Source organism: Macrobrachium nipponense, chromosome 37, assembly GCF_015104395.2.
Source record: "Macrobrachium nipponense isolate FS-2020 chromosome 37, ASM1510439v2, whole genome shotgun sequence".
Classification (NCBI taxonomy): domain Eukaryota; kingdom Metazoa; phylum Arthropoda; class Malacostraca; order Decapoda; family Palaemonidae; genus Macrobrachium; species Macrobrachium nipponense.
This window is the reverse complement of record NC_061097.1, coordinates 37218985-37245185: the sequence shown is the minus strand read 5'-3', so window position 1 is coordinate 37245185 and position 26201 is coordinate 37218985. Positions and strand designations below refer to the sequence as shown.

At 41.0% G+C, this 26201-nt stretch overlaps 1 protein-coding gene across 1 annotated transcript in view; it reads right to left on the bottom strand.

Annotated features, from left to right (window-relative positions):
• Positions 1–393: 393 nt before the first annotated feature.
• The window catches only part of LOC135209147 (large ribosomal subunit protein uL4m-like), an 85058-nt gene continuing 59250 nt past the window's right edge, over positions 394–26201 (bottom strand). Inside the window, exons 5-8 of the mRNA XM_064241803.1 lie at positions 10643–10769; positions 10227–10336; positions 4601–4674; positions 394–615 (exon numbers count right to left, since the gene is read on the bottom strand). Of these exons, the coding sequence (XP_064097873.1) occupies positions 473–615; positions 4601–4674; positions 10227–10336; positions 10643–10769 (454 nt within the window). The 3' untranslated portion in view covers positions 394–472. The remainder of the gene's footprint in view (positions 616–4600; positions 4675–10226; positions 10337–10642; positions 10770–26201) is intronic.

Genomic DNA, 26201 nt, shown 5'->3' with positions numbered 1-26201 from the left:
ATTTCTTCCATCGGATCGGCGTCGTAACCCTAGAACATGTGTTTTAGGCCTGGAAATATAATTTACTGGGGTGTTTTTGGAGTGCTTGGAACGGATTAGCCATTTTACATGTAAAATGTGTTCCAAGATACGAAAAACTCATGATACGAAGGCCGCCTTGGAACGGATTAATTTCGTATCTCGAGGTACCACTGTACTGTAAATGTGATTTGGAAAAAGTCTGAGATAAGTTAATTCGTGCAATATGTTATCTGAATTAAACAAAAAATATTTACTTACCTGCATAAAAGCTTCACTCACTGTTGAGTCGATTTATCACAAACTATTTCACAATGTTGTATGCCATAAGGCTGTTCATCCACATACTTAAACTATTCATAAAAAAAATAAGAATGGGCTCAAAAGAATTTTATTGCATAAAATTATGACCAATAACTTCGCAATATTTACATATCTAAATATTATATTTATTTTAATTCATACGAAACTTTTTGTTATCTATAAGATGCAAGTCTGGTCTGTTGAGATGATACAGTAACCTTTCTTCCAGTCTCTTGACGGCAGCAACAGTCAAGACAAGGGTGTCGTGTTTTAGCATACTGATCACATTCAGGCCTGGGAAGGAGAGGAAATACTGTTCAGAGAATTAAGAAAATAAACAGTCAGAGAAATTTGAAATGAAGTTTTTATTGTAAAACTAATATTGTAATACCTACCTGAACACCTGAACAAGCCCTGGTCACTTACCAGCCCGAACCATCATTTATTAAAAATTTACCAAATCTTTGGTTAAAATAAACGATCAGTGTTGCCAATCTCCTGGCAAACACCCTCGTTACCTAGTTACCAGCCCACCGCTGATAGCCCTGCCTCACGGGCCGGTCACACCTGCCCTCTCACGTCAATCATAACTCAATAACTCTGTATGAGAGGGGAGGAGGGTGGGAATCATTCAGGTGTTCAGGTAGGTATTACAATATTAGTTTTACAATAAAAACTTCATATTGCAATACACCCCCTGAACACCTGAACAAGCCCGATTAACAACATTAATTTGGAGGTGGGGAATCAAATCTACTCGGCCCTTCACTGTACCATTGTCAGTCAATATAATCGAGTACGCGGGTCAGTCTCAAGTTCATTTGTCACTCGTCCAAACTAATCTCCCATGTGTGGCCTTCTAGGCCTCCCATATGTGGAGGGAAAAACTCCCTGCACCTCTACCCTAAGGTCAAAACTCATTGAGTGCGGGAGGGATACAAACCTGTTTCCTCTCAGCTGGCTATGTGCCTCACCTGAGTAGAGGAAAAACTGAAGACCTCCCATGTGGCTCTCGGCCTCTCATGTATGGAGGGAAACTGAAGACCTCCCATGTGGCCTTAGGCCTCTCATGTACGGAGGAGACAACCATGTCCATCGGTGCGTCTGCGACGGTGTCGTCGATCGTAGTGATGTCCTCTCTTGTAGTGTTGTACCTGCCTGTCTGTACTCTGCCTGGTTGGCACTTGGAAGAATACCCTCAGATAGACCCAGACATGTTCTTTCCTATCTGTCCTAATACTTAAAATCCTCTCGTGATATATCATATCATGAATACCTTATACATATAACTCAGACAGCAAGATTGTTGGGTTTAAAAATAGAATTTAGGCCAAAGGCCGAGTATTGGGACCTATGAGGTCAGTCAGCGCTGAAAGGAAATTGACAAAGTTTGAAAAGGTGTGACAGGAAGAAAAACCTCTGTTGCACAATGAGTCCAGTGTTAGGAGAGCGTGGAAAATAGGATGAGAGAATATGAAATCAGAAAAGTGAGAGAGAGAGAGAGAGAGAGAGAGAGAGAGACGTAATAATTACAATCGTCTAACATCTCCACCTCCGTAAATTGCACCCTCTTCTAAGTTAAAAGGTTATTATCTTAACGATAATATACTCGTATAACTCCGTACAGCTATGAACAACCGAACGAGAACTTGTTGTTAATGCGATCGACTCCTATAACAACATCACTTTAATGTATTGAACAGCGTATGACAGTAATCGAATCCGATAGCAACATCCGTTATTGTATTCATCCGCGTGCGACGGTAATTACTGTATTCATGTTATAAATGCAGCTGAAGCTAATAGGCAAAATTACGTGCATCAGCAACCTGGACAGAAGTCCCGAGCTTTTGTATGAATTCAAACGCAGCCGTGGTAAAAGAAACTAATAGCATGAAAGAGCTCATTACTGGTTTTTTTTTTTTTTTTTTTTTTTTTTCCAAAGGATTAATAAAGTATATAAAGTGTAAGGTTCATAATACCTATGAAAACGAGTGAAAAAACGAACGGAATCCTAAATTTAACGCCATCTAACCCGATGGAAAAAACTAGCTTCCAATGAGACGTATCAGTCAAATTTTGGACTTAAATTACATCGTAAGACGAACAGTATGACTTCGTTCCATAAGTTAAGTATCCAGATATTCATTAATATGCTAACTAGGGACAAAAACATTAGCCGAGACCAAGTGATATGGTTGAATCTGGAGCCAAGGAGAAAAAAAAAAAAAAAAAAAAAAAAAAAAAAAAAAAAAAAAAACACAGACTAGCCGGCATCCTTGTCTGTCTAAGCCACACCTCCTTACAATAGTGCTGTTGGACGACAAGCTAGTGTAATTGTAATTTAATTGAAAAGTAATAAAATAATATTTAAAGGTAATTAAATTAACTTTATTAGGCCTAATATTAATTTCAGTTGTCATTGTAATTTGATAATACGACTGGTAATAATTTGTAACTGTAAATTGACATAAGCGCAATGTAATTACTGACGGCAATAGTCGGTTAAACGTATGAAGACGTCATACATACGAAATCCTTATATCTGCCATCTGATTATATGCCCCAAGATAGATACCTCATTGACTATGTTAAATGTCAACATAGTTGAACACACGTCTCCTTCAAGACGTTTGTACAAACTTGGCATAAGTGAGTGTGTTGTTACGTTAGTCATTTTAGGCAATCAGGAGAGAATGAGATGGATACGGCGACGCAAACCCGTATTCGTCATCCGCTGATTCCAGCGTGAATGACTGCCGAGTTAAGTGTTTATACTACGCTAATATGATGATACATATAATACAATTATAATGCTTTAGTCGGACAGAATCCGATCTTCATTCTGTTCGATTACATTCATATTAATTATTCTCCGATCGGATTCTCGTTCGTTTTCAATTACACCTGTACTGAATTATCAGAAGTCAGAATGCCTTGAGCCTACAGCGTTAGCCAATATAAAAACTATCGATATGTTGTACTGCGAATACTTTAGGCTAGGCTACTGAATATGCATACGATATATCATCGTGAACACTAGGCTAACTGTAGTTAATTTTATTCGATTTCTCTCCATACTGAATATCGTAAGTCAATATGCATTGAACGGAGAATTAGTTGATATTAACAATTATCGTATCGTATAAGTAGAGGAAAGTAACCTTAAAGACGAAGGAGCATATCTGAAAGACCAACCATGGCCTAAAAGCTTCTGATGCAAGGAACTCGAAGCAGGAAAGAGCCTAAAGATGCTCTACGGACACTGTACCTCTATAAACTACTACTTTTAATAGAAAACCGACCCGAAGAAGCCTGCACTTCTCTTTCTAAACTAAACACTATGTAGCCTATTATCCCTACTCGTCTATATCTGACCTAAGTTTTTATCATCCTGAGAACTTACACATCGAGGGAAGGGGAATCTGCTGCCAACACTGCCTGCTCTGCGCCAGGGGGGACGGCGGATCCTGCCCTGTGGGCTTGCGGATCCCCATAACCCCCAGCACCGGTTAGGGCTGGTTCTGGAACAGGCAGGGGAGCTGGAAAAGAACGATTAGTAATTTCAGTATCCCTATTGCTCGATCTATCCTCACTTAATCTTGACATAAAATCGGTAACAGAGATGTCATACTCCAACAGTAATCCAAAGGGATGCGTAATAAGTCACCAAAATCAATCAAATCAAAGGTGCAAATGAAGGCCGGGCAAGACCAAAAAGGAGTTCGCTGTGGATACATCTGTACTCCACCGCGAACGATAAGTGATTGACGTGAGAGGGCAGGTGTGACCGGCCCGTGAGGCAGGGCTATCAGCGGTGGGCTGGTAACTAGGTAACGAGGGTGTTTGCCAGGAGATTGGCAACACTGATCGTTTATTTTAACCAAAGATTTGGTAAATTTTTAATAAATGATGGTTCGGGCTGGTAAGTGACCAGGGCTTGTTCAGGTGTTCAGGGGGTGTATTGCAATATTCACATTTTATGTCATAAAAAAATTATTGACACTTTGCGTTAGTGATGATTAATAACAGAATTGGGGGCAGTAGAGTTCTGATTTTGTCTTATGAAAGTAATGGCTAGGTTAATGAGTACAATAAAAGTAATATTAATAGGTGTACCAGAAGTTTCAAAAAATACTACTAAATGCGGACTACCAAAGGAGTAGTTCCTTCAATGGCACCATACTACCATTAACTTCCCTTGGATTAAAAAAACTACAACTACCTACTATACAAAACAAAGCAACACAGACTGAAAGAGCAACAACAATATACTTACCATAAATGGGCATTAGATTGTAATGCCAAATGGGATCTGTGGCAAGAGTTATGTTACGTGGCATGATGTCAGTGCTGAAATTTAAGATAAATTTTATATAAAAACCCAGGACTATGACAACATTTCAATTATGCATATACTAATATGCAAGTTTTTCTAAAGTTAATGTTCCAGCTGAAAAAAAAGTTATTCTTTCAGAAGCAAGACAACTCTTCCATTACTTTTGTTTAAATTTTAAAAGACAAATCTCTTGGGCCAGCCCTCCAAAAGTTAAGTTTTGATTCAGAAATCTGGTCAAGCTACTTAATATGTTGATGGGCTTGCATAAATAATTATAAACCATTTCCCAAAAGTTAACAGTGCAAAAGATGAACTATTAATACCCATAATGTTTCAATATGTTTACCAAACATTTAAATAAGTTAAATTCTGAGATGTCTTGCAGACCAATACTATCGTGGTCAATGCTTCTCTAACCACAAAAGAGGAGCAACCACCTATACAAGTGGGTGAATTATCAGACTATGTGCATTACCCAAGAAGGAACCTTTACAGGGTATCGCAGACTGCTCGCCTTGCTAGAGAGCTGTGCTTGTGCATGGTGTTGAAAGTTTCTTACTGTGTCCCTTCAGTCACCAGCATTCCTTAAGGCCTGCTAATTTTTATGCCTTCCTTTTGGTCTCTTCACATCAGGCAGTTCAAACTGCTTAGTACAACTTCCACCTATCATTTAAATACAAGGCCTTGGGACAGACCTCATCAAATTCTAAGAATGTTGCTCTGTCATCACATGAAACAGTTAATGTGATGATGAAATTAGTTCTTAAATAGAAATTTGTTCATATATGAAACAAACCTTTGGTCTTAACATTATCATATATACTAGCACTAACTGGACAACCGGTAGAATTAATAAATAAAACTTGTGATCCAGGGACTATTAGCATCTGTACCTGGTCACGGGGGCATTGTAGTTCCCAGAATGCCCTGGGCAGCCCGTGACTTATCAGTTACTTTCCTACCACCTTTAAGAGAGGACATTAATACTCTCTATCTCTTTAAAGCAAGTTTATGTTGTATAATATTATTTGTAGAACATCTTTCTTAGAAATTTTCTTTACTGAATAATCTCTTTTAGTATTCACTGGAAGGTGACAGCTCCAAGTCCATTGTTACATAATGGGTCAAAACTTTTTGAGGGCGAGTTGGAGGCTTATCAGAATACCCAAAAATCTTTGACTTATAATTGATAACTTAGGTACTTGATAAACGTAAACATCTGATGCACACCTCCACTGGAAGTTCATATCAGTTCAGATATAAATGTAACAAGTCTTCATTATATTACTGTTCAGAATAAACCATAAACCACTTCCATTGTTCAAGTATAAACTAATTACTATATCTACATCAGCATATGTTTTCTTACCAACTGTGGTACTTTTCCCTTTCAAAGTTATTAAAATGCATGGTGAAAATTTATTGGCTGAACGATGGTATTGCACACTGAAAGTTGGTACACTGGAGGGCAGTCCAGGTCCACTAAAGTTTAAACTAAAAGTCTGTCAGAAGCAGACACTGTACTGGTGTCTCATCATCTGCAGAGTACAGTATGTACTACACACATTGTAATCATTAAGGTGTTTACTGACAAAGTTTATTTAATGGGAACCTGAGTTGATATTGTCTTTGTTATGTGGTGCTGTGATCATACAGGCAAGGCTATCCAAATCCAGCTCCAAGATTGCAAAGTGATAGGTGTCAACAAGACTTCATGTGTAAGATGAAGACTAACATCACCTAAAACAATGGAGTCAGATGATTAAGAAAACAAAGAACTCATTATAAAATTGAAGAGCCCAGAAGGCTGGTCAAATGAGGGTGTGCACAACTGATGTGTTTTCAAGCCCAAACGTGGAAAGCACACGCAATTAACACTACTCAAAAGCAATGGCCAAAAGGATAACTACAATTTTTAAAGAAAATGGTTTACAAAGAGCTTTTCCATACAGGAGAACAGTACTTGATACAAAGATGGAGGGGTCACACAAATCTAAAGATTAAGCTGTCCAATGAAGTATCACTTTACCATATGCAACTTGGCCAGGTCACTAAAAAGATCTTTCCAAAATGCATTAATATTTTCAAGCCAAAATACTAATGAATCTTATGGGTTCAGTTTCCTAATTCTCTTACACAATTCTGAAGGTGGAAATATGAAATAAATTAAAATGGAAGCTCTGCAACAGACCGAAGTTTGCCCACCCAACTCACAAATGCTATGTCTACATGAATAGCATTTCACATGATAGACACCCATAAAGCATACTTTGGAAGATTGCTGTAAATGAACTAAGATAATTTGTGAAGGGTAAAATAATTTCATGTCATTCATGTGATGAAAGAAAACTCAAAAGAGGCCAGTCCTAAGCCTACATAAACAAAAAAAACAAAAAAAAAGGAGGACAGAAAGGGAGTTTAATGTTATCCATTTGGAGTATGTTCCTATGGATCATAATATGGGTTTGGAGCTAACAGAGAAATGATATTCTTCTGATGGAAATTGTTTTTACAAAAAAAATCAGACTTCAGCTGTGAAGAGTGTATTTACACGCAGGAAAAAAAATTAAAGGAAAAACCTCAATATGCCTACTAAACTCCCCATATGTTCAGTGACATAGCTTTCCTTAATCTGTATCAAACAAATAACAGCGAATGGGAGGAAGGCACGAAAAATTATGATTAATGGATTGCATTAACATGGCTTTATTGAGAAAAAAAATCAGTTTATTATACAACCATAAATCATAAAATAGTCTGAATCACCATTCAGGAGGGAGGACAAAATCGATCATGTTAAGAAAAGGGAGAATGTAGCTCTCAGATGTCCATTCCCAAGAAAATGTGCTGATTTATTAAAAGAAACTTGCTAGAAAAGGAGGTTTTTCATAAGTAGCGAGGCACTTCTCATAAGTAACGGGTCTGCAATGGATGATGAAACCAAAGGATGACACTTACCAAGTACAAAATGCATAATACAACGTGCTCCAGGATATACACACCTTCACTATACCAGATAAATTAAGGATTAGTCATGCTGAACATATTCGATGATCTCCCCACTGAAAGTAAAGACCCATCACCATTCATCCCAGTGATAAAAACCTGGCAAAGATATTCTTGACAATGACTGGTGCCTTCCCTAAGACTGGTAAAGAACTTCAAATTATTCTTAAAGACCAGTGAAAAAGAAAGGGCACAAACATGAGCCCAAATCCTGAGCATATCAATAAAATTAGAACAAGAAATAGTACCTTGTAGCTACCATTAGGTGTTTCAGACAATGGCCAATTATGAATGCAGACAGGCAGGAAGGAGTTGGAGGAAAAGACCTCATATTTTTGAAATTGGATCTAAGAGCTTTCACTTGATAAAGAAGACTATCCTCTTAAGTGGAGGAAGGCAAGGAAGGAATAACAAAGCGAACAAGAAGTGAACCATTCCTACTAAAAGGCAGTCTTGGCTATGAACTCAAGGGTAAACGAGAAACCAACAGTTGGAAACTCTCTAAAAGGGCATGGAGCTTGCTAACTTATCTGAAGGGGCCAAAAGCAATAAAAAACATAGCCTTGAGGGTTAAACCAAATTGCAGCACCAAGATTAAGTCCCAACTTGGAGGTTTCAGTGACACTAAATGAACTGATCAAAAATGCTCCTGTCATTTCCTATTGCAAAGCCATGCAAATGAAGAACAAAGACAAGATAAGCAATAATTCTTGATAGCCAAGAGAGCTTTTTAACAGTTCACTTGGACTAAAATAGGGACGAGAACCCCATTCAGTGCTTACAGCCAAGAATCTAGCCAACTTTACCTAGGAGAGACTTGTGGCTAAGGACCTATAGGAGGTGGCAATAGCTTCTGCACAACCTCTAAAAAGCCTCTCTCTGGAGCTGTTTGATAACCAAAGTGCATGCAATTGTGAAAATGAAACCTACAGAAATGGGGCTGCTTCAGGAGACACCTGTAAGTGATAAGAGACCTTGGAAATTTCACAGAGTTCCAAGCTGAGATGAGTCCTGCTGAGGCTAAAAGGGAGCAATGAAAATTAACCATATGAGTGTTCATGCCATCCCATAGATGGAGCATAGCATCTACTTCTCAAGCTGCTGAATCTATTGGTGAACTTCTACTGCAGTGGCACGAAGTCCTAACACTTGCTGAAGAAAGAGGCGTCATCAAAGGTACGTGACCTGTCACTTACATTTGTGGCATGACAAGTTGAATTAATGAATTGTCAACAGAGGAAGTACAATATAATTTACAGGTACATATGCTGTTGCCCAAACCTAAGCCACTGGTAAAGTGACCAACACTTGGAAGCCTCACATAAGAGGTTAGGCCCTACACTAAAGGCCTGCAAATGGTGGTCCTTCTGCTGCAGAACTTATCATCCTAATAAACATAAATACACCAAGTCATAATTACACAAAAATTGATAAACACAAAAAAATACACTTTGCTCAATATAACACACTACAAGAAGAAAATCCTGTAATCATATGAGAATTGAAAACTTAAGATAGCCGCTAATGTGGCAAGGATAAACAAGAAGTAAATATTACTAAGCAAACATTACTGTGTGAACAATGATCCCCAATAAGAGCAAGGACTGAGTAGAAAATAAAGTTCCCTGTCTATACATTCACCAAGCAAAATCTCAAACTAAAATTATGTGACCAACAAAAACAAAATTGAAAAAAAGGAATTGGAAAACTCCAAAAGCTATTTCAAAGCTAAAATTATATAACTGATGAAACTGCCCAATAAAGAAACCATAAACAGAATATGTAGTAGGCTATTCAAGTTAACAAAACAGAAACACACCGAGTGAAGCTAAAAGGTAACAAACTGAAAAAATTTGCAAATAATAATAATGTACAAAATGAAAAAATTTGCAAATAATAATAATGTACAAAATGAAAAAAATTGCAAATAATAATAATGTACAAAATGAAAAAATTTGCAAATATAATAATGTACAAAATGAAAAAAATTTGCAAATAATAGTAATGTATCACAAAATAGAAATGGAATGAAAATAAACTTAAAATATATTAGTAATACTAAGAAATTCTGGATAGAAAGTACTGGATTTGGCTGGGCATGTGCACTGGGATCTTTATTTGAAAGCTTTGTTTCCTGTACCTGGATGTGTACTACACAGATAAAGCTATGTATATGATTAATGGATGTGTAATGACAAAGATGATGTAATAGGGTGCGAACAGATCCTTCGGAAATGACCCTAGAAATGCAGAAGTGAGCATTTGAGAAAACATTAGCTTTTAAGAAATTACACAAACTAAAGAACAATTCAACTAATGAGGATGCAATACCATATCAAGACCTACAAAGATAAGACATATTCCACAAGTATAAGTAGAACTTGTTGTAGAAGTAATATTACCTCCCTCAATACTTACAATAAGCATTTTAACATAAATTAGTTTCACAAAAGTACAGATCCACTTTTCAAGATTTATGGTTCCCCACAATACATCAAAATTAAATATACATTTGAATCAACAGTTGTTTTGGATAAAACTGAATCAAGTGTTAACTTACTCATCTACAAATAAAACAGAAGGCCCCCAGCACCGTTCTTCACACAACCCTTCGATGTAAGGAGCTTCATCAGAAGGCATTTCTAAATCTTCTATAATTTTTATGTCATCCTGAAAGAAAAACATGACACGATAAAATGATCTCACTTTCAACATTATCTATAAACCACATAACTTTCAATGCTAGTAAGATCATCCACTCAGCTCCTAAATAACAAGGGAGTTAATTGTCCCATGAGAGCAGGTATAGCTTCCTAGCAACATAATTGAAGTCTGTTAACTACTACTACCAACGTAAACATGGCCACTGTTACATATTACCGTCAAATAAAAATCACTCCAAGCTACTGCTGCACTCTGTTTCTTGAAGTAACATCTCAAACTGAGTATCAAGGACTGATTTTCACTTTCACTAACCTGAGCAAACTTTGCTGATAACGTTGAGATGAGGCCTTTCAATCGTACATTAAAGGGCAACATGTAGAAATGTGTTGTGTATGCCCTCGGACCATGGGACTTGCAGCCTCCTTTCCAAATAGGTGATCTGGGAAGAAATTAAATCCTTAATTGAAATGCACGATGATTGATTGATTGATTGATTGATGCAAAAATGTACCATGGCGTCCCAACAACTTAGGTCATCGACGCCAGAAATTTACCGTTATGTAATTAAAATAAATAAATAATAAATAAGTAAAAAAATAATAAACATTTTCTTCTTATGTACACTTAAGTTTCAAGTATGATATCATTTATACTTTACTATAAAAAGTTATAACTTTTGTAGGAAGCCTGCTTCCTCCACAAACCTAAAAATACCACTCGCCTGACTAATAATATTCCTTCCAATTACCCTGGAGAGAAGGTATATTCTCCTTCCTCATTACGGCACTCTGAAAGGAAAACGCTCTCTTATGTCCTGAAGACTGGGACACTCGACCAGCAAGTGTCGCACAGTCAGAGGAACTAGGCAGTCATCACAGAATGGCTGGAGATGTCCAGCCATTAAATAACCATGTGCTAGGTGTGTGTGACCAATTCTTAACCGGCAAAGGGCCGTTTCCTATCTCCTTGACATTTTGCTGTAATTAAAAGGAATTGCTGATCTCGTAATTTCCAACATCTTTTGATTGCTTTCTACAAAATTTTCCCATATATTTTGCCATTTCTCTCAGGCTTTTTTTTTTGTATGTAAGGGAAAAAATCTCTAAATGGTAATGCAATATTTCTTTGTGGACCATCATGAAATGACAATTTGTCCAAAATTGCATTTTTCCTAACTATACAAACCTGAGGTCCTTTTACAATAGGAAGGTACTAGCGGCAGCTGGATAGGTCGTAAGCTTTCGAACAAGGGGTTCGGTAGTTAACTGCTTGTCCGACAGGCGCGCGCGCGCGACTGGTAGGTAAACAAATCACTTTTGCTTTTGGCCCAAGCAAAAACTGCAGAGTGAGGGGTGGCATGAGGTGGGGCTATGTGTAAAAGGACCTCAGGTTTGTATAGTTAGGAAAAATGCAATTTTGGACAAATTGTCATTTGTTCCGACACGGCATACAAACCTTCGGTCCTTTTACAATAGGAAGACTCACTTCTTGGTGGGAGGAATCTGAGTCTTTTGTGAACAGACTGGTGTTCGCCCAACCTTGGAATGCCTCCCTGGTCGTAAGAGCGAGGGAGGGATCCAAGCCTCTGTCCGATTGATCGGGGTGTGCACCGCAGGATCAATGGTCAGACCTCTGGACCAAGTACTAAGAGAGAGGCAAGCGTATCTCTTCGTACCAGCAAACAAGAACAAGTTCCTATTTGCAAGAGGCAACATAAAGTTATGGTTTGTCTCTTGTTGGCATCCACTTCCCCCCCCTTGTAGGAGGAAGTGGTGGATATTCGCTCCCATCCCTAGTGAAAGGGATAGGATGGGGCTCTGTCGAGTAGCTCACCGGCATCTCGTCCTTATCCAGCAAGGTGATGACCGTATCCCTCTACCCACAGGTAGAGGGGGAGAAAAAAATAGGAAGAGAAGCCAGTCACTCTCTCATTCACTTATCTATTCTTACAGTCACACCAGGACTCGATGCTGTTCAGCCTGCTAGGGTCTGGTTAGCTAGACAACGTGTTGAGCAGCCACCACGGGTCCTAAGGAAAACGATCCAAGGACCTGTGGGCAATATCCAAAGGTAGAAGGAGGTGCCGGTGGTCTGGTTGTACCAGACCCCTGCCTTCAGTACCTGCGCCATGGAGAAGTTCTTGTGTAACTCGAGTGAGTGTACTTCTAGGTCATCTTGGTGCTGACGAAGAGTCTTCAACACTCATCCTGGGATGTCGAGTTTCTTCAGAAAGCGCGGTCGCGCTTTCACAGGACAAAGCAGCATCTCCTTCGCATCGAAGGCGGTGAAGTCCATTAGGGAGGGGATTGTGAAGGACTCTAACCGATCGTCAGGAACCGAAGGGTTCAGAGTCTTCGCTACGAATTCGGTACAAAATCGAGCGTCACGAATCCCCATCCCCTGGATGCTTGGCTTCGCAGGAAAAGTCATGCAATTACCTCAGAGGAAAAGAAGGGAATGGTCGTATGACCTAACCCTCTTCTCGACTTCGGTGATGTCCTGTACCCATACTGGTCTATCCGTCTGCAGCGAAGTTGTTCTTCTCGGTAGTGGATAGGACACCGACACTCAATGGTGGGTGTCGATGGTATGGGTACTGTGACAAGCCGTTAGGACGAAGAAAAGATTGTTATGGAACAACCGAACTAAGTCCACAGCGAAGTTCGTAACAGACTTGGGCGCTCTGACAGCTGCCGACTGACTGCGTTCGGTAGGAGGCAAGTTGTCCAAGCACCCGAGCAAGTCACGTGACCTTCGCCTTAAAAGGGTTCTGCCAAGAGACTAAACAAATAAATTGTTCGTCACCGATGCCAGAAGGCAAGGTGATGACTCTCTTAAGGCATGTGCCCAACAGGCGAAAGTCAATTGCCTTCTAGAGACCGAGGTCCTTGATGGCAAGATATCTCATAGTATAGTTGATTCTCGGCTAAGGAGAAACAACACTATGTGTCGTTGAAGACGAAGGTGTACAGAAAATGCAACCAACGTCTTCGCAGCTGAACCGAGAGAAGGATTCTCAAGATTCTGAACCTGTGCTACAAAGACTGAGAACGCTAACCGCTATTCATTGCTGTCCGGTGAGGATCGTAGTTGCAATAAAAGCGGAGCGCTTTTCAGTAATGAAGACAGGGAAATACTGCCTGAAGAACTGCTTCTCATGGGCTGAACATTTGGAAGTAGAGCTGTCAGGTCGGAGAGTAGGCGATGTCTTCTGACATATCTGTTAATTCAGGGCGAGCAATGAATAATTGCACACCTACGAATACGAGATATTTTGAAGACAAACTCAGATGTCTGCAAAAATCATTCGCATTATCGCGGTGCGATGCAGCGGTTGACTAGTACAGACTTCTGTTACCGTGCGGTAAACAGAAAGATGAAAGAGTCCAAGAGATATCTCTGTTGAGAATTCTCGCAATGTCGAAGGCGATGAAATCGAGCGTCACAGCAGTAGATGGTCCTTCATTATTGCGAGAATCCCCGTTAATCAGAGACCTAGGTCCGTGATTGTTGGGCAGAGATACGGTTCGGTAGTCAATCAAACCAGGGGAGAGAGAGACGTAACCGACCGTGCATCTCCGAGACCTAGCTGATACTGAGCCGCTATCAGGCAGTTCAATACGCAGTAGCTCTCGGTGACTCGTCATCCTGAGTTGCCAGTTAATCCATTATTCCACGAAGGAATGCGTTCGGCTAGAACCATCGAGCATAAAGAATACGCTCGAGCAATTATATTTAAACGAAACGGATTTCGGTAAATACAAAAGCTGATTTGGTGTTGTCATGACAATACCAAGTATCTAAAATCGAAACTGATAACTGCTGGGAGGTTGCAGGCAACCCCGAGTTGCAGTTCAATTAAGATACAATTCGTCTCGGTCACAAACCGTAGAGTTAACTACGGTATGCGCCTACCCCCCGGACAATTCAACTGTTACAAGAATCATGTCGCGAGGGTAATATACGAAGTATATTTGTAGGTTCTGTACAACGACCTCCATCCTAAATTCTTTTCCCCTCGAGGAATGAGAATAAGGATTGGAGATCGACCGCCTTCGTTCTCTAGTCAAGAGAGTGAAGGAGAAGTCTTTCCCAAAGGAAAGCTTCAATGGTGAACAGAATACCGAAGATGATAGTTCAAGCCAAACTGGAAGTTCCCGTCCGTTCTTCTCTATTCCAGGTTAATCGCCTACTGTGAGATACTCTTCTTTCAGCAGCAGTCTTCTTCCAAATGCTAGAAATTACAGGAATTCGAGCATAAGCGAGGTTCCCGATTATCGTAACAATTATCGGGGATTCTCGCTCACTTTGGACCGTGGTCTCGCCTAAGTGTTTGGAGATCGTAAAAAACTCGAACACTCTGAGTGCGCTAGAAATTCCGTAGAATTCTAAGCACTCTGCGAAACCCCCACCGAATTCGTCAAACGATATCGGCTGGTGGTCCTCTCGATTCCCGTAGAAATCGAGAAAGGGGCAGGATCCCTCCTCAACGACCGGGGCTTACGTCAGGTAGGACCCGAAGGTCCCCGGTAGCGCAGACCCTAACGTGGGATCTTACAGAGAAATCTCTGTAGGATCCCTCCCCTTTCCCTCGTAGCCGTAAGGAGAGAGGGAATGGGGGAGGAATGGATACTGGCTCGCCTTCCCAGCGGAACTAGCAGTTGGAGAAGAAAAGGAGCAGCCATCGCCTTACGGCGATGGCCTCTCAGAGCCTGGGAAAACGTATCGTCAGGAGAAAACGTTTTCCCCGAGGAGGGTTACGAACTCATACTGTAGGTAAGGATCTGCCGCCACTGTGAACGTCGTCTGGGTGGGGCTGATCGACACCTGACAGGAGAGAGCCGATACCGTCCTCCGACTCATTCCAGTCCTCGTCGAGGTCGAAACCTCTCAGGAGGACCGAAGGGGTATTCAAATACGGTGTCCGAAGACACGTAGAAACGCCTCTGTCGCCGTAGAGGAGGTGAAGTAGCTTGTTCTACCGGCCAGAACTGAGGGAGCCTTCTTGTCCGGAGACGAGAGACTACCTGGTTCAACACAGTCGTCAAGCTCCGATCGCGGCAGACCCACCGTCGATTTGGGTTCCCTCTCGAGCCCCAAAACGACTCGAGCCGAGACGTGGCTCTGCTGGTGGGAGCGGCGATCCTTCCCCGAGGTCGTTGTGCTGACGAATCAGCGCCATAACCTCGGCAAAGTTCCTCTGGATCTCGGAAGTCACAGCATCTTGCAGAGTGGGACCGTTAAGCCCTTCAAACAAGAGCATATTCCGAGAACCTTCCTCCTAAGAAGGGGGAACAGCGACAGCCCTCTCGGTCTTCCCCATCCACTTGCGCATACGTCCTGGCCGGTCCAAGAACCGTGCCTGGCACGTAGGGCGTCGTGGTGGGATCGTGAGGGGCGCACCCCTCACGATCACTCCTCAATACCTCGCTCCTCCCGGTGTAACCCGAGGAGGTTGAAGGTACGGGAGAGGCAGACCTGACGCTCCCTCGTTGCTCGCTGGCAGAACCAGCAGCTTGGAGGGCTGCAGGCGATCGTCAACCCGTGGTGGCGATCGAGCTGCAGGCCTGGTCGAACCGTCTCGCTGTGGAGAACGGCTGGACTGAGCACAGCGGCCCCGATCTCGAGTGTCAGAAGAGCTGGTGCTGGTTGCCATACCCGATCGCTCTCTGTGAGAGCGACGGTCAGGCGACCTGCAGGCTCCACTGTCACAGTGAGACCGGTGCTTGTCCTCACGGCACGTCACGTCGCTGGTTCCAGCCGTGGCTGGCACCGGCGAACGGGAGGACCTCTTCCCAGCCTCAGCCCGTGGCCGGTCGTGGACCGTCACGTCCCCGGGTAGCCAGCTGTTCGCCGCGAGAGTGATAGCTGGTCTGGTGAGAGTCGCGTGAGCGGCTGTCACCAGTCTTCCGCCCCGTGCCGTGAACCTGACGCTGAGCGGACTCAGAGGTCTGGTTCTTGGCTGCACGGTCGCTGGTAGGCGACCGTACACTCGGTACCTCCCGCGAACGAGAGGCCGAGACGGACCCTGATGCAGTGGCAGAACCACTGACACCAGGCGAGGAAGTACCGGTGTTAGCCGGTACCCCTCTGGTCCCCGTAGTCTTCTTCCTTGCGGAAGAAGAGACGGGCCCCGCTCCCGAAGGAGCAGGAGGACCAGCGGAAGGAACCCTCCCGTCCCACCTAGGTGAGACGGGTCCCGAGAAGCTCCCGAGGGAGACTTCTTAGGAGGGAGGAGGCAACCTTCTTCTTCCTCGGCTGTGAAGCCTTAGAAGTCGAAGGGGAAGAGGCGGCAGCCGACGACGATGAAGAAGATGAAGACGACGACGACGACACCCCTTCCTCCTCTTCTTCGTCAGCTTCCTCAGGACAGACGTAAGATCTGCTATCCAGGGCGGAGCCGGGGCTGCTGTAGCCGAAGCTACAGGGCCCGGACGCACCTGTACAGACAGACCAAAGTCTGGGGTAGTACCACCACGAACAGGGACGACATCAGCAGGTATGGGCATCTCAGGAACAGCAGGCACAGCCAGCACAGCATCGGTAGGACCGCCAGCGCAGCAACGGCTCAGCCAGCGCAGCAACTGCATGGACAGTCAGCCCAGAATCGGCAGGTACGGCAGGCAGCACCGGGAACACAGGAAGTGGAGCAGCAGCCAGCAACATCCTGGTACCGGCGGCAGGTCCAGGGGCGAGCTCTAGGGCAGCGGAAGTGTGGTCGCTGCAGCGCGGCAACCACGAGCGGCGGCAGCACGCCCCCCTCTCGGTACGGCGAACGGCACTTCACAGCGGCTGTAGGCAAGACTGTTACCACGTGAGGTGATTACACCAGGTGAGGAGGGACGTCGTCACCTGGAGCGTGGTCACCACTCCCTGGGTGACCGCAGTAGGCCCAGACATAGAACCGCAGCCCCTGGACACTAGCACGCCCTGCAAATGGAAGGACGCCCATACCTCACCAAGGTCCACCCTCGTGGCAGTAGCACCTGCGGAAATAACAGTAGTAGCGATTAGTGGGGGGAAGTCCCCTCGCGCGGGGGGGTGAGCCCTCTCCGAACGAGTGGAAGACCCCGAATACAATTGTACATCGGGCACCGAGCGCCCTCCCCCGCGCTCGACGGATCGGGCGAGGAGAAGAACGCCGATAACCTCCCCCCCCCCAAGGGGAAGGGCCATCTGTGGGAGCTGAGCGGGGGGGGTTCTCGTTCCCCCACCCCCCGCACAGCACCCATGTACCCAACAATAATATAAGAGCCCGAGAGCAATCGTGCCATCGGCCCGAATGCAAGGGCATAAGGATCAATTCCCTGACTGAGCGGAACTTGAAACCAAATAAATATTGATGCAATCAATAATAAAAAGAATAAAATGAAAAAGAATCTTGCATTACGATTCACTTCACAATGAATAAGGGCTCGGATCGAGCGCATTTGCGCCCTCGGTACCGAGCGCAAGGGTAAAAGGATCCATTCCTTACCTTTATGGATCAAGGTTTATGGAAACCTTGATCCATAATGAATTGATGCAATCATATATATATGAAAATGAAAAGAATACTGCGCTGCGATTTCACTTCATACAAATAAAAAGGGGAAGGATCAATTCCCGGTAAATAGCGGAAACATTGATCCCAGTAAACAATGCAATCTCAATAAAATATGAAAATGAAAAAGAACTGCACTTGCGATTTCACTTCATTCAAATAAAAAGGGGAAAAGATCAATTTCCGGGTAAGCTCGGAAACTGATCCAAAATGAGTATTGCTACAATCAAAATAAATATATGAAAATGAAAAAGAATACTGTACTTGCGATTCCACTTCCATACAGAATAAGTTTCCGTGCCGAGCGCATTCGCTCGGCAACGAGCATACAGGTCAAAAAAATATAAATGAAAAGAGCACTTACTTACGATTTTCATCTACACATCTTCAACCAAAATATACGCTCGGAGCGAGCGCTCTCCCGCCCTCGGCACCGAGCATACACAATACGAGGATCATTTCTGGGAAAATGAATTCCCGCACTTACGCCCTTCAGTCCCGGCACTCGGGTAATCGGAAGGCGTGGTGAAACCAAGATCCTTTAATTCACAATTGAATTCAATGGAAATAAATATGAAATGATTGTACTTACAATTCAGTTTCACTAGATAAATAGAAAAAGAAAAACACAACCATGCGAAAGCAACGACGATAAAGCGGGCAGAGAGCGATGATACACGTCCACACGCCAGCAGGCCGAAAGCAAAAGTGATTTGTTTACCTACCAGTCGCGCGCGCGCGCCTGTCGGACAAGCAGTTAACTACCGAACCCCTTGTTCGAAAGCTTACGACCTATCCAGCTGCCGCTAGTACCTTCCTATTGTAAAAGGACCGAAGGTTTGTATGCCGTGTCGGAACAATAGCCCTTTTCGCTAGCTTATCAGCCTTTTCGTTTCCAGCTATTCCTGTGTGTGCTGGTACCCAACAGAAATTTACGGTTTTTCTTTTTCGATTAACTAGAAACAACCAATCTAAAATCTCTAAAATCAGAGGATGTTTTGAATAAAAATTCATGGCTTGAATTGCACTTACAGAATCTGTGAAAATAGTAAAACTGTTATCTTCACAAAGTAAAATTTTCTTAATTAAAACTAAAATGGCATATTACTCAGCTGTGAAAATAGAGCAACAATTAGGTAATGATCCGCAGAGTTCAAAATTTGGAAAAACGGCTCCATAGCCAACATCAGTATCGGATTTGGAACCATCAGTATACATAGAGATATCACTTTCATGCTGAGATGCATGCTCTAAAAATGTAAGTCGCATCACTTCTTATGATATATTCTTCTTGGATGAATTACAATATGTAATATAAGGTAGCTTCCAAGGTGGGATAACTGAAAACTTGAGACAGAACACGAGTAATGGTTATGTTTAAATTGGTCATGATTTCCCATACTCTGAAGGCAAATGGGTGTGGTATTTTTGAATGGTCTCTAAAATAAGGAAAATATCTTTCATTTCTGACTGCAATGCTAGGTAGAGAATTTTGAAGACTCTGGAACCTAATCCAACTTCGAACCAGCAAAGTCTGGAAATGGAGATCCAGAGGAAGCTCTCCAGCATCCACTAACATACATTCAATGGGAGAAGATCTAAAAGACCCTGTATAAATCCGAATGCCTACATGATGAACAGAATAAAAAGCTTTTAATTTATACAGAGGGGCAGATGTGAACACTTTGCAACCATAATAGTTTTGTATAATCTGAGGAGCTGTGTTCGGTCAGCACCCATGAAGTATGAGATAATACACTTAATAAATCTAGTGCCTTTACACATTTTGTTTTCAAGTTAGATATATGGGAAGACCAATTAAGCTTGTCAAATATTAATACAAGGAATTTGGTTTCTGTCTTACAATGGATTCGTTGTCCATTTATAAATAAATCAGGATTGGGATGGGCTCCTCTTAGGCGGCAAAAGTGTACTATTACAGTTTTGGCGATAGAAAATTTGAACCCTCTTTTCTCAGCCCATGTGACAACTTTGTTAATATTGAGTTGTAATTGTCGCTCTGGTACTGCCATCTTTGAGGATGCAAATGACAAGGAGAAGTCATCCACAAACAGTGTATAAAAAATATCTTTAGAAATTATCTAAGCAATGCCATTAATTGCTAATGCAAATAGGGTGACACTCAAGACACTACCTTGATGCACTCCTTCTTGGTAATGAATAACTGACATTGTTGCTCCAATTTGCACCATAAATCTTTGCGATTTGAAGAAGGATTTAATTAAAAGTGATAGTTCTCCTCTCAAATCACAATTGTACAAATCTTGTAAAATTCCATGCCTCCATGTAGTATCGTAAGATTTTTCCAAATCAAAAAAGACTGTAATATGATGTTGCTTACTTGCAAAAGCTTCACAAACAGAGTTTTACATTCTTAAAAACATCTGTAGTAGAGTGCATGTTTCTAAAACCACACTGAGCTTTGGAAAGGAGGTTATTGCATTCCAGATACCACACTAGACGAGTATTGACCATTTTTTCCATAACTTTACAGAGACATGATGTTAAAGCAATAGGACGGTAACTGCTTGTTAACAGGCTATCTTTTCCTGCCTTGGCAAATGGTAGAATCTTTGCTAATTCCCACACTAAGGGAAATAGGTGTTCTCTAAAAATTCTATTTATTATACTATTATACTAAGGATAAACCACTTAGTACATTCTGGAGTGTGTGTTATCATAGCATATGGGATATCATCGGGACCTGGAGCTGTGTCTTTAGAACTTTTCAGAGCAGATTCAAACTCTTTCATTGTCAATGGTATGTTATACAATTCCTGCATAAGGTTTGTCATCACATTTCTTTGAAACCTCGGCAAAATAACTGGCTAGATTATCTCCATCAATCTGAGGATCAGCAACCTTGGTATCATTGATTTTTAATACCGGTGGTTTTGATGGGATGTATTTACCTGCTATTTTCCTTACTTTCTTCCATACTAAAGTAAGAGGAGTTTTGGCATTTAATGAGCTTATGAATATTGTCCAACAACTTTTTCGGGATCACTTAATTTTGAGCCTAAACTGGGCTCTTGCCTTAGATACTGTACTTTTTAGTGATCACATTTATGTCTTTTATAGCATGTTTTGGTAACTCTCAGTGCTGTGTGTGTCTTACAGCATTCACTGTCCCACCATGGAACAGGTTTGTGCACAAAATTACCAGACGTTCTTGGGATTGATTGGAGGCCTGCTACAAATAACGTAGTATTAATCATTTCAATAGCATCATCTATTATTGGAAATTCTTCTGCAGTAGCATCAACAGAACTTTTTTCAGTTAAGATATGCCATTTGGCTTTTCCTATATCCATTTTGGTAGTCTAGATACTGGAGGACTTTGCGCAAGACTAATAATAATTGGAAAGTGGTCACTGGTATAACAATCATCCATTACCTCCCAACAAAAGTTAACAACTGAATCTTCACTGCATATCGACAAATCAATTGCTGATAAAGTTCCAGTTTGTACATGGAAATGGGTTGGTTCTCCAGTATTTAATATCCCTACATTTAAGTTATTAATTATTGAGGATAGATGGTTTCCTCTTTGGTTGCTGATTATATCACCCCACATGGGGTCTCGAGCATTCATATCACCTAATATTAGATATGGTGTAGGTAGCTAGTTAACCAGTGAAGTAAAGTCTTCACTAGGAAAGGCCATACCAGGTGGTAAATACACACAGCATATGGTGTATTTTCGCTCTAAAAATACTACTTGTATAGCTACTGCTTGCAAGTTAGTTTGTATTTGAAAACTGTCATATGGGATGTCACTGGATCATAAGTAGTGCACCCCCATGGCTTCTGTTGTAAGGAATATTTTCTGAATGGTATGGAGAAAATTCCTTAGGACAGGGAATGTTATGATTGCCCAGCATGGTTTCTTGAAGTGCGACACATTGGATTAAAGTCATGAATTAGTACTTTTAATTCTTCCAATTTACTTCTAAGTCCTTGACAATTCCATTGAATGATGGATGAAACCTTGTTATCTTTTGGGTCCTCAGACATTGAGGTGCCTTTGGATTAATTTTGGGGATCTTTTGTTTAGAGATTGGGATGATTTCTTGGAATCTCCCAACTTTTTTTCAGTGGGGAGAGAACTGGTGGAGACTCATCTTTTGTTGAAGAGTCCTTTCCCATACATGAAGATTTTAAGGGGTGGTGCCCAATCTTTAAAGTGACAGACGGGCTGCAAGAATTTGAAAAGAGGAGCTGCTGGCTCCTCTGTCTTAGGTGGTGGACTTTTAATGGGGTCTCCAGAGAGAGGAGCTGCTGGCTCCTCTGTCCTAAGTAATATGTTATTATGTTATTATTGGACTCTCCAGATAGAAGTAATGAAGTGGCTAATAGCTCCTCAGAGGTATATGGTAAGGCTGCCATTGGCAGCTCTGACGATGTTGGAGATGGACTCAAAGGTCCATCTAGGGTGAAGGAACTTTGTTCCTCTTGAGAAGACAATGGATCCGAGATGACGGTCTTAAAGCTGTCTACTCTGGAGTTAAGGCTTTTACTATCAGGAAGTATAATACAATCATCACATCGAGATCTCTTGTTCAATTGAGTTCTAGGATTTGAATTATTTGATGAATTGTTTTGCATTTCTCTTCTTTTGGTGACTGCAGCAAAGGTGAGAATTCCTGGGTTAAAGCTGCTTGCTACCTTCTTTTTTGCTTCAAAGAAACCAATACGTTCTTTGGTCTTGACAGCCATTATTTCTTTTTCAAAAAGATATCTCTCGCATTTCTTATCTGATGCTGGATGTTCTCCACAGTTCACACATTTAGGAGCTTTGCTACATGATCCATGTGACTCCTGTCCACAGTTTACACATATTTTAACTTCACCCTTTGCTTTCCTACGGCAAGCTGTATTTACACGGCCATACATTTGGCAGTGAAAACATCAACTACTATGAGATTCAGGGTCTCTGTAACACGGTTTTTTGGACTTTGCTCCTTTTCAAAGCATCGGATGTAGCTGAAAGTTGACATATGTATATTTTACAACCACACACAAATTTTGTGAGCATTATCAATAACCTAAACCCGATAGTTTTAATTTTTATAGAGTAAAAATGATCTAGCCGACGCCATGGCCAATGATTACGAGTCAAGAGTCGAAAAACATTCATTACGTAAGCAAGGTAAACAAACGCCTTTTGACTAAATGTTGCCCCGCCCATCCACCAGACAGAAATTCCATCGGCTCTGAAACCCAAAGACTTTATGAATGGCGGAACGATAAATAGATGTGGGTGGGGTATCAGTGCTAGCGTAGTAATACTACTGTAGCAGTAGTGCCGCAACAGTATAGCAGTAATATACATGAATTAAACGTTTAGGCCAACTGCTGGGATCCTTGAGGATCATTTAGCACTTCTTACAACTACTTGAGAAATTAATTTTTATAGCCAGAAGTTAAATTTTCTAATCCAACAATGCCCATGGTAGCCTTCAGTGTTATCCTGAATTATAACGAGGCCAAAGTGGGTGGAGCCTCATGAAGTCACCATTCTGACGATAATTATTGGTGAAGGTTTAGAGCCAAAATACGGTACGGGCTATTTTTTTTCAGTAAGTAGGTAGATAGCCAATAAATAAAAATTGCTTGACATTGGATATATCAGTTATCAAATCAAGCTTGTCTACTATGTTTTTGGTAATTACCAACTATTCCCTACATCTTGTCAATCTGATTGTGACCTATAAAGTAGACTGTAATTTCTTTGGAAACTTATTTTGGGAGTTAGACTAATAATCAAAGTGTTTTTGTATTTACTAACATATTTTGTTGGTTTGTTCATTATGACAATTATCAGTGGAGAGGTTCCAGAATTCATAAAGGTGTACCGCTTTGCTTGTATTTAAATTTGTATGTCATTGTTGCCAGAGGTTTAGCCTTCGTTACGTATAGCCAATCATCCATCGAGAAAGAGGGAAGAAATGATGTCATAAGTTACGTAACGAGTGCGTTCGAAACCTTTTCTCTGCGTAAGTTGGCCCGTCTTCAAAAAAGGTCACTTTTACATTATAAGTACCAAATTTATTCAACCTACGTAGTGCAGAATACACTCAAAATTTATGTGTTGATATAATATGTATTCTGAATAAGCGTTATATTTATGAAATGCATAGATAAAAAGTTATTGCGAAAAAACCGTGTTACAGAGGCCCTGAATCTCATAGTAGGTGAAGGGATATATGACCTAACTTTAAATTGGTACCAAGCCACTGAAAGTATCTCTGAGAGTTTCAAGAAATCAAATGTTAGTATTAACCCTCTTACGCCGGAGAGGTAAATAAAAAATTGTCTCCCGTATGCAGGAGGGGTTTCGGAGTGAGCGCGGAAGCTGAAAAAATATTTTTTTCAAAAAATCACAGCGCGCTTAGTTTTCAAGATTAAGAGTTCATTTTTGGCTCTTTTTTTTGTCATTGCCTGAAGTTTGGTATGCAACCATCAGAAATGAAAAAAAAATTATCATTATCATATATAAATAATGCGATATATGATAGCGCAAAAACGAAATTTCATATATAATTGTATTCAAATCGCGCTGTGCGCAAAACGGTTAAAGGTAACAAGTTATTTTTTTTTTGTAATGTACACTAAATTGCAATCATTTTGGTATATAACACATTGTAAAATGATAAAAGCAACACAGAGAAAATATTATCACAAAATAATGCATGAATTCGTAACGTGCGGACGTAAACAAATATTTTTTTCAAAAATTCACCATAAATCTAAATATTGTCCTAGAGACTTCCAATTTCTTTCAAAATGAAGACAAATGATTGAATATTACTATACTGTAAGTTTTAGCTTACAATTGCAGTTTTCGACCATATCTGATGAGTTAAAGTTGACCGAATGTCGAATTTTTTTATATATATATATTTTATATGCAATTATTTCGGAAATAAGAAAAGCTACAACCTTCAATTATTTTTTTTTGTATTCTACATGAAATTGCGCACATTTTCATATATAAAACTTTATGTAACGGCTAATTTAAAATGGTGCAAACATTACCACAATCGCACATATGATTTTTTCGGAAGAGTTACCGCGCGGACGTAAAGAAAATGTTATTTTTTTCATAAATTCACCATAAATCGAAATATTGTGCTAGAGACTTCCAATTTGTTGCAAAATGAAGGTAAATGCTTGAATATTACTAGAATATAAGCATTTTAGCTTACAATTGCGTTTTTTGACCATTTCGGTAGAGTCAAAGTTGACCGAAGGTTGAAATTTTGGCAATTATCGTTATTTATATGAAAATATCTCAAAACTGATAGAAGCTACAACCATGGGTTGTTTTTAGTTGCATTGCGCATAAAATTGCGCACATTTCCATATATAAAACTTTATATAACGGCTAATTTTAAAATGGTGCAAACATTACCACAATAGCATGTATGATTTTTTTCCGAAGAGTTACCGCGCGGACGTAAGGAAAAAGTTTTTTCATAAATTCACCATAAATCGAAATATTGTGCTAGAGACTTCCAATTAGTTGCAAAATTAAGGTAAATAATTGAATATTACTAAAATATAAGAGTTTTAACTTACAATTGCGTTTTTTTACCATTTCGGTAGTCAAAAAAGTTGACCAAAGGTTGAAAGTTTGGCAATTATCGTTATTTATATGAAAATATCTCAAAACTGATAAAAGCTAAAATCATGAGTATTTTATTGTTGTATTCTACATAAAAATGCGCACATTTTCATATATAATACTTCATGTAACGGCTAATTTACAATGGTACAAAAATTATGTCAAAGTGACGAAATAATTTCAGAGATGTGTCACAGATACATTTTAGTGCGGCAAGAAAGAAATTCGCGCTTGCGCGCCTGCGTAACGATTGTAAACAAAACAACACCTTGATCCGTGAACTTCCAGCATCCCCCAAGGCGCGTGATTCAAAAGTTTTAGGCTGGTAGGCCTATAAGTACAGTAGTACCTCGAGATACTAACGAAAAATCCAACTAACGAAAAATCCAAGTTACGAAAGCCAATGCGAAAAATTTTACTGCTCTACATACGAAAAGTTTTCAAGATACGAAAGGTTTCTGAAAGTCCGAGATTCGCCCGATAACAATTTTGAAACTCGCGCCGCACGCCGCCATCTTAGTGCTAGTAGACTCGCCACCATCCTCCTGCTCTCCCATTGGTTCCTGATGCTAGCCAAGCCATGAGATCCTTCTCTCTGATTGGACAGCATCCCTCCCATCTTGCATCTTCTATACGTACGCGCTGGCGTCCCTTAGCTCGGCCACTCCGCACCCGAA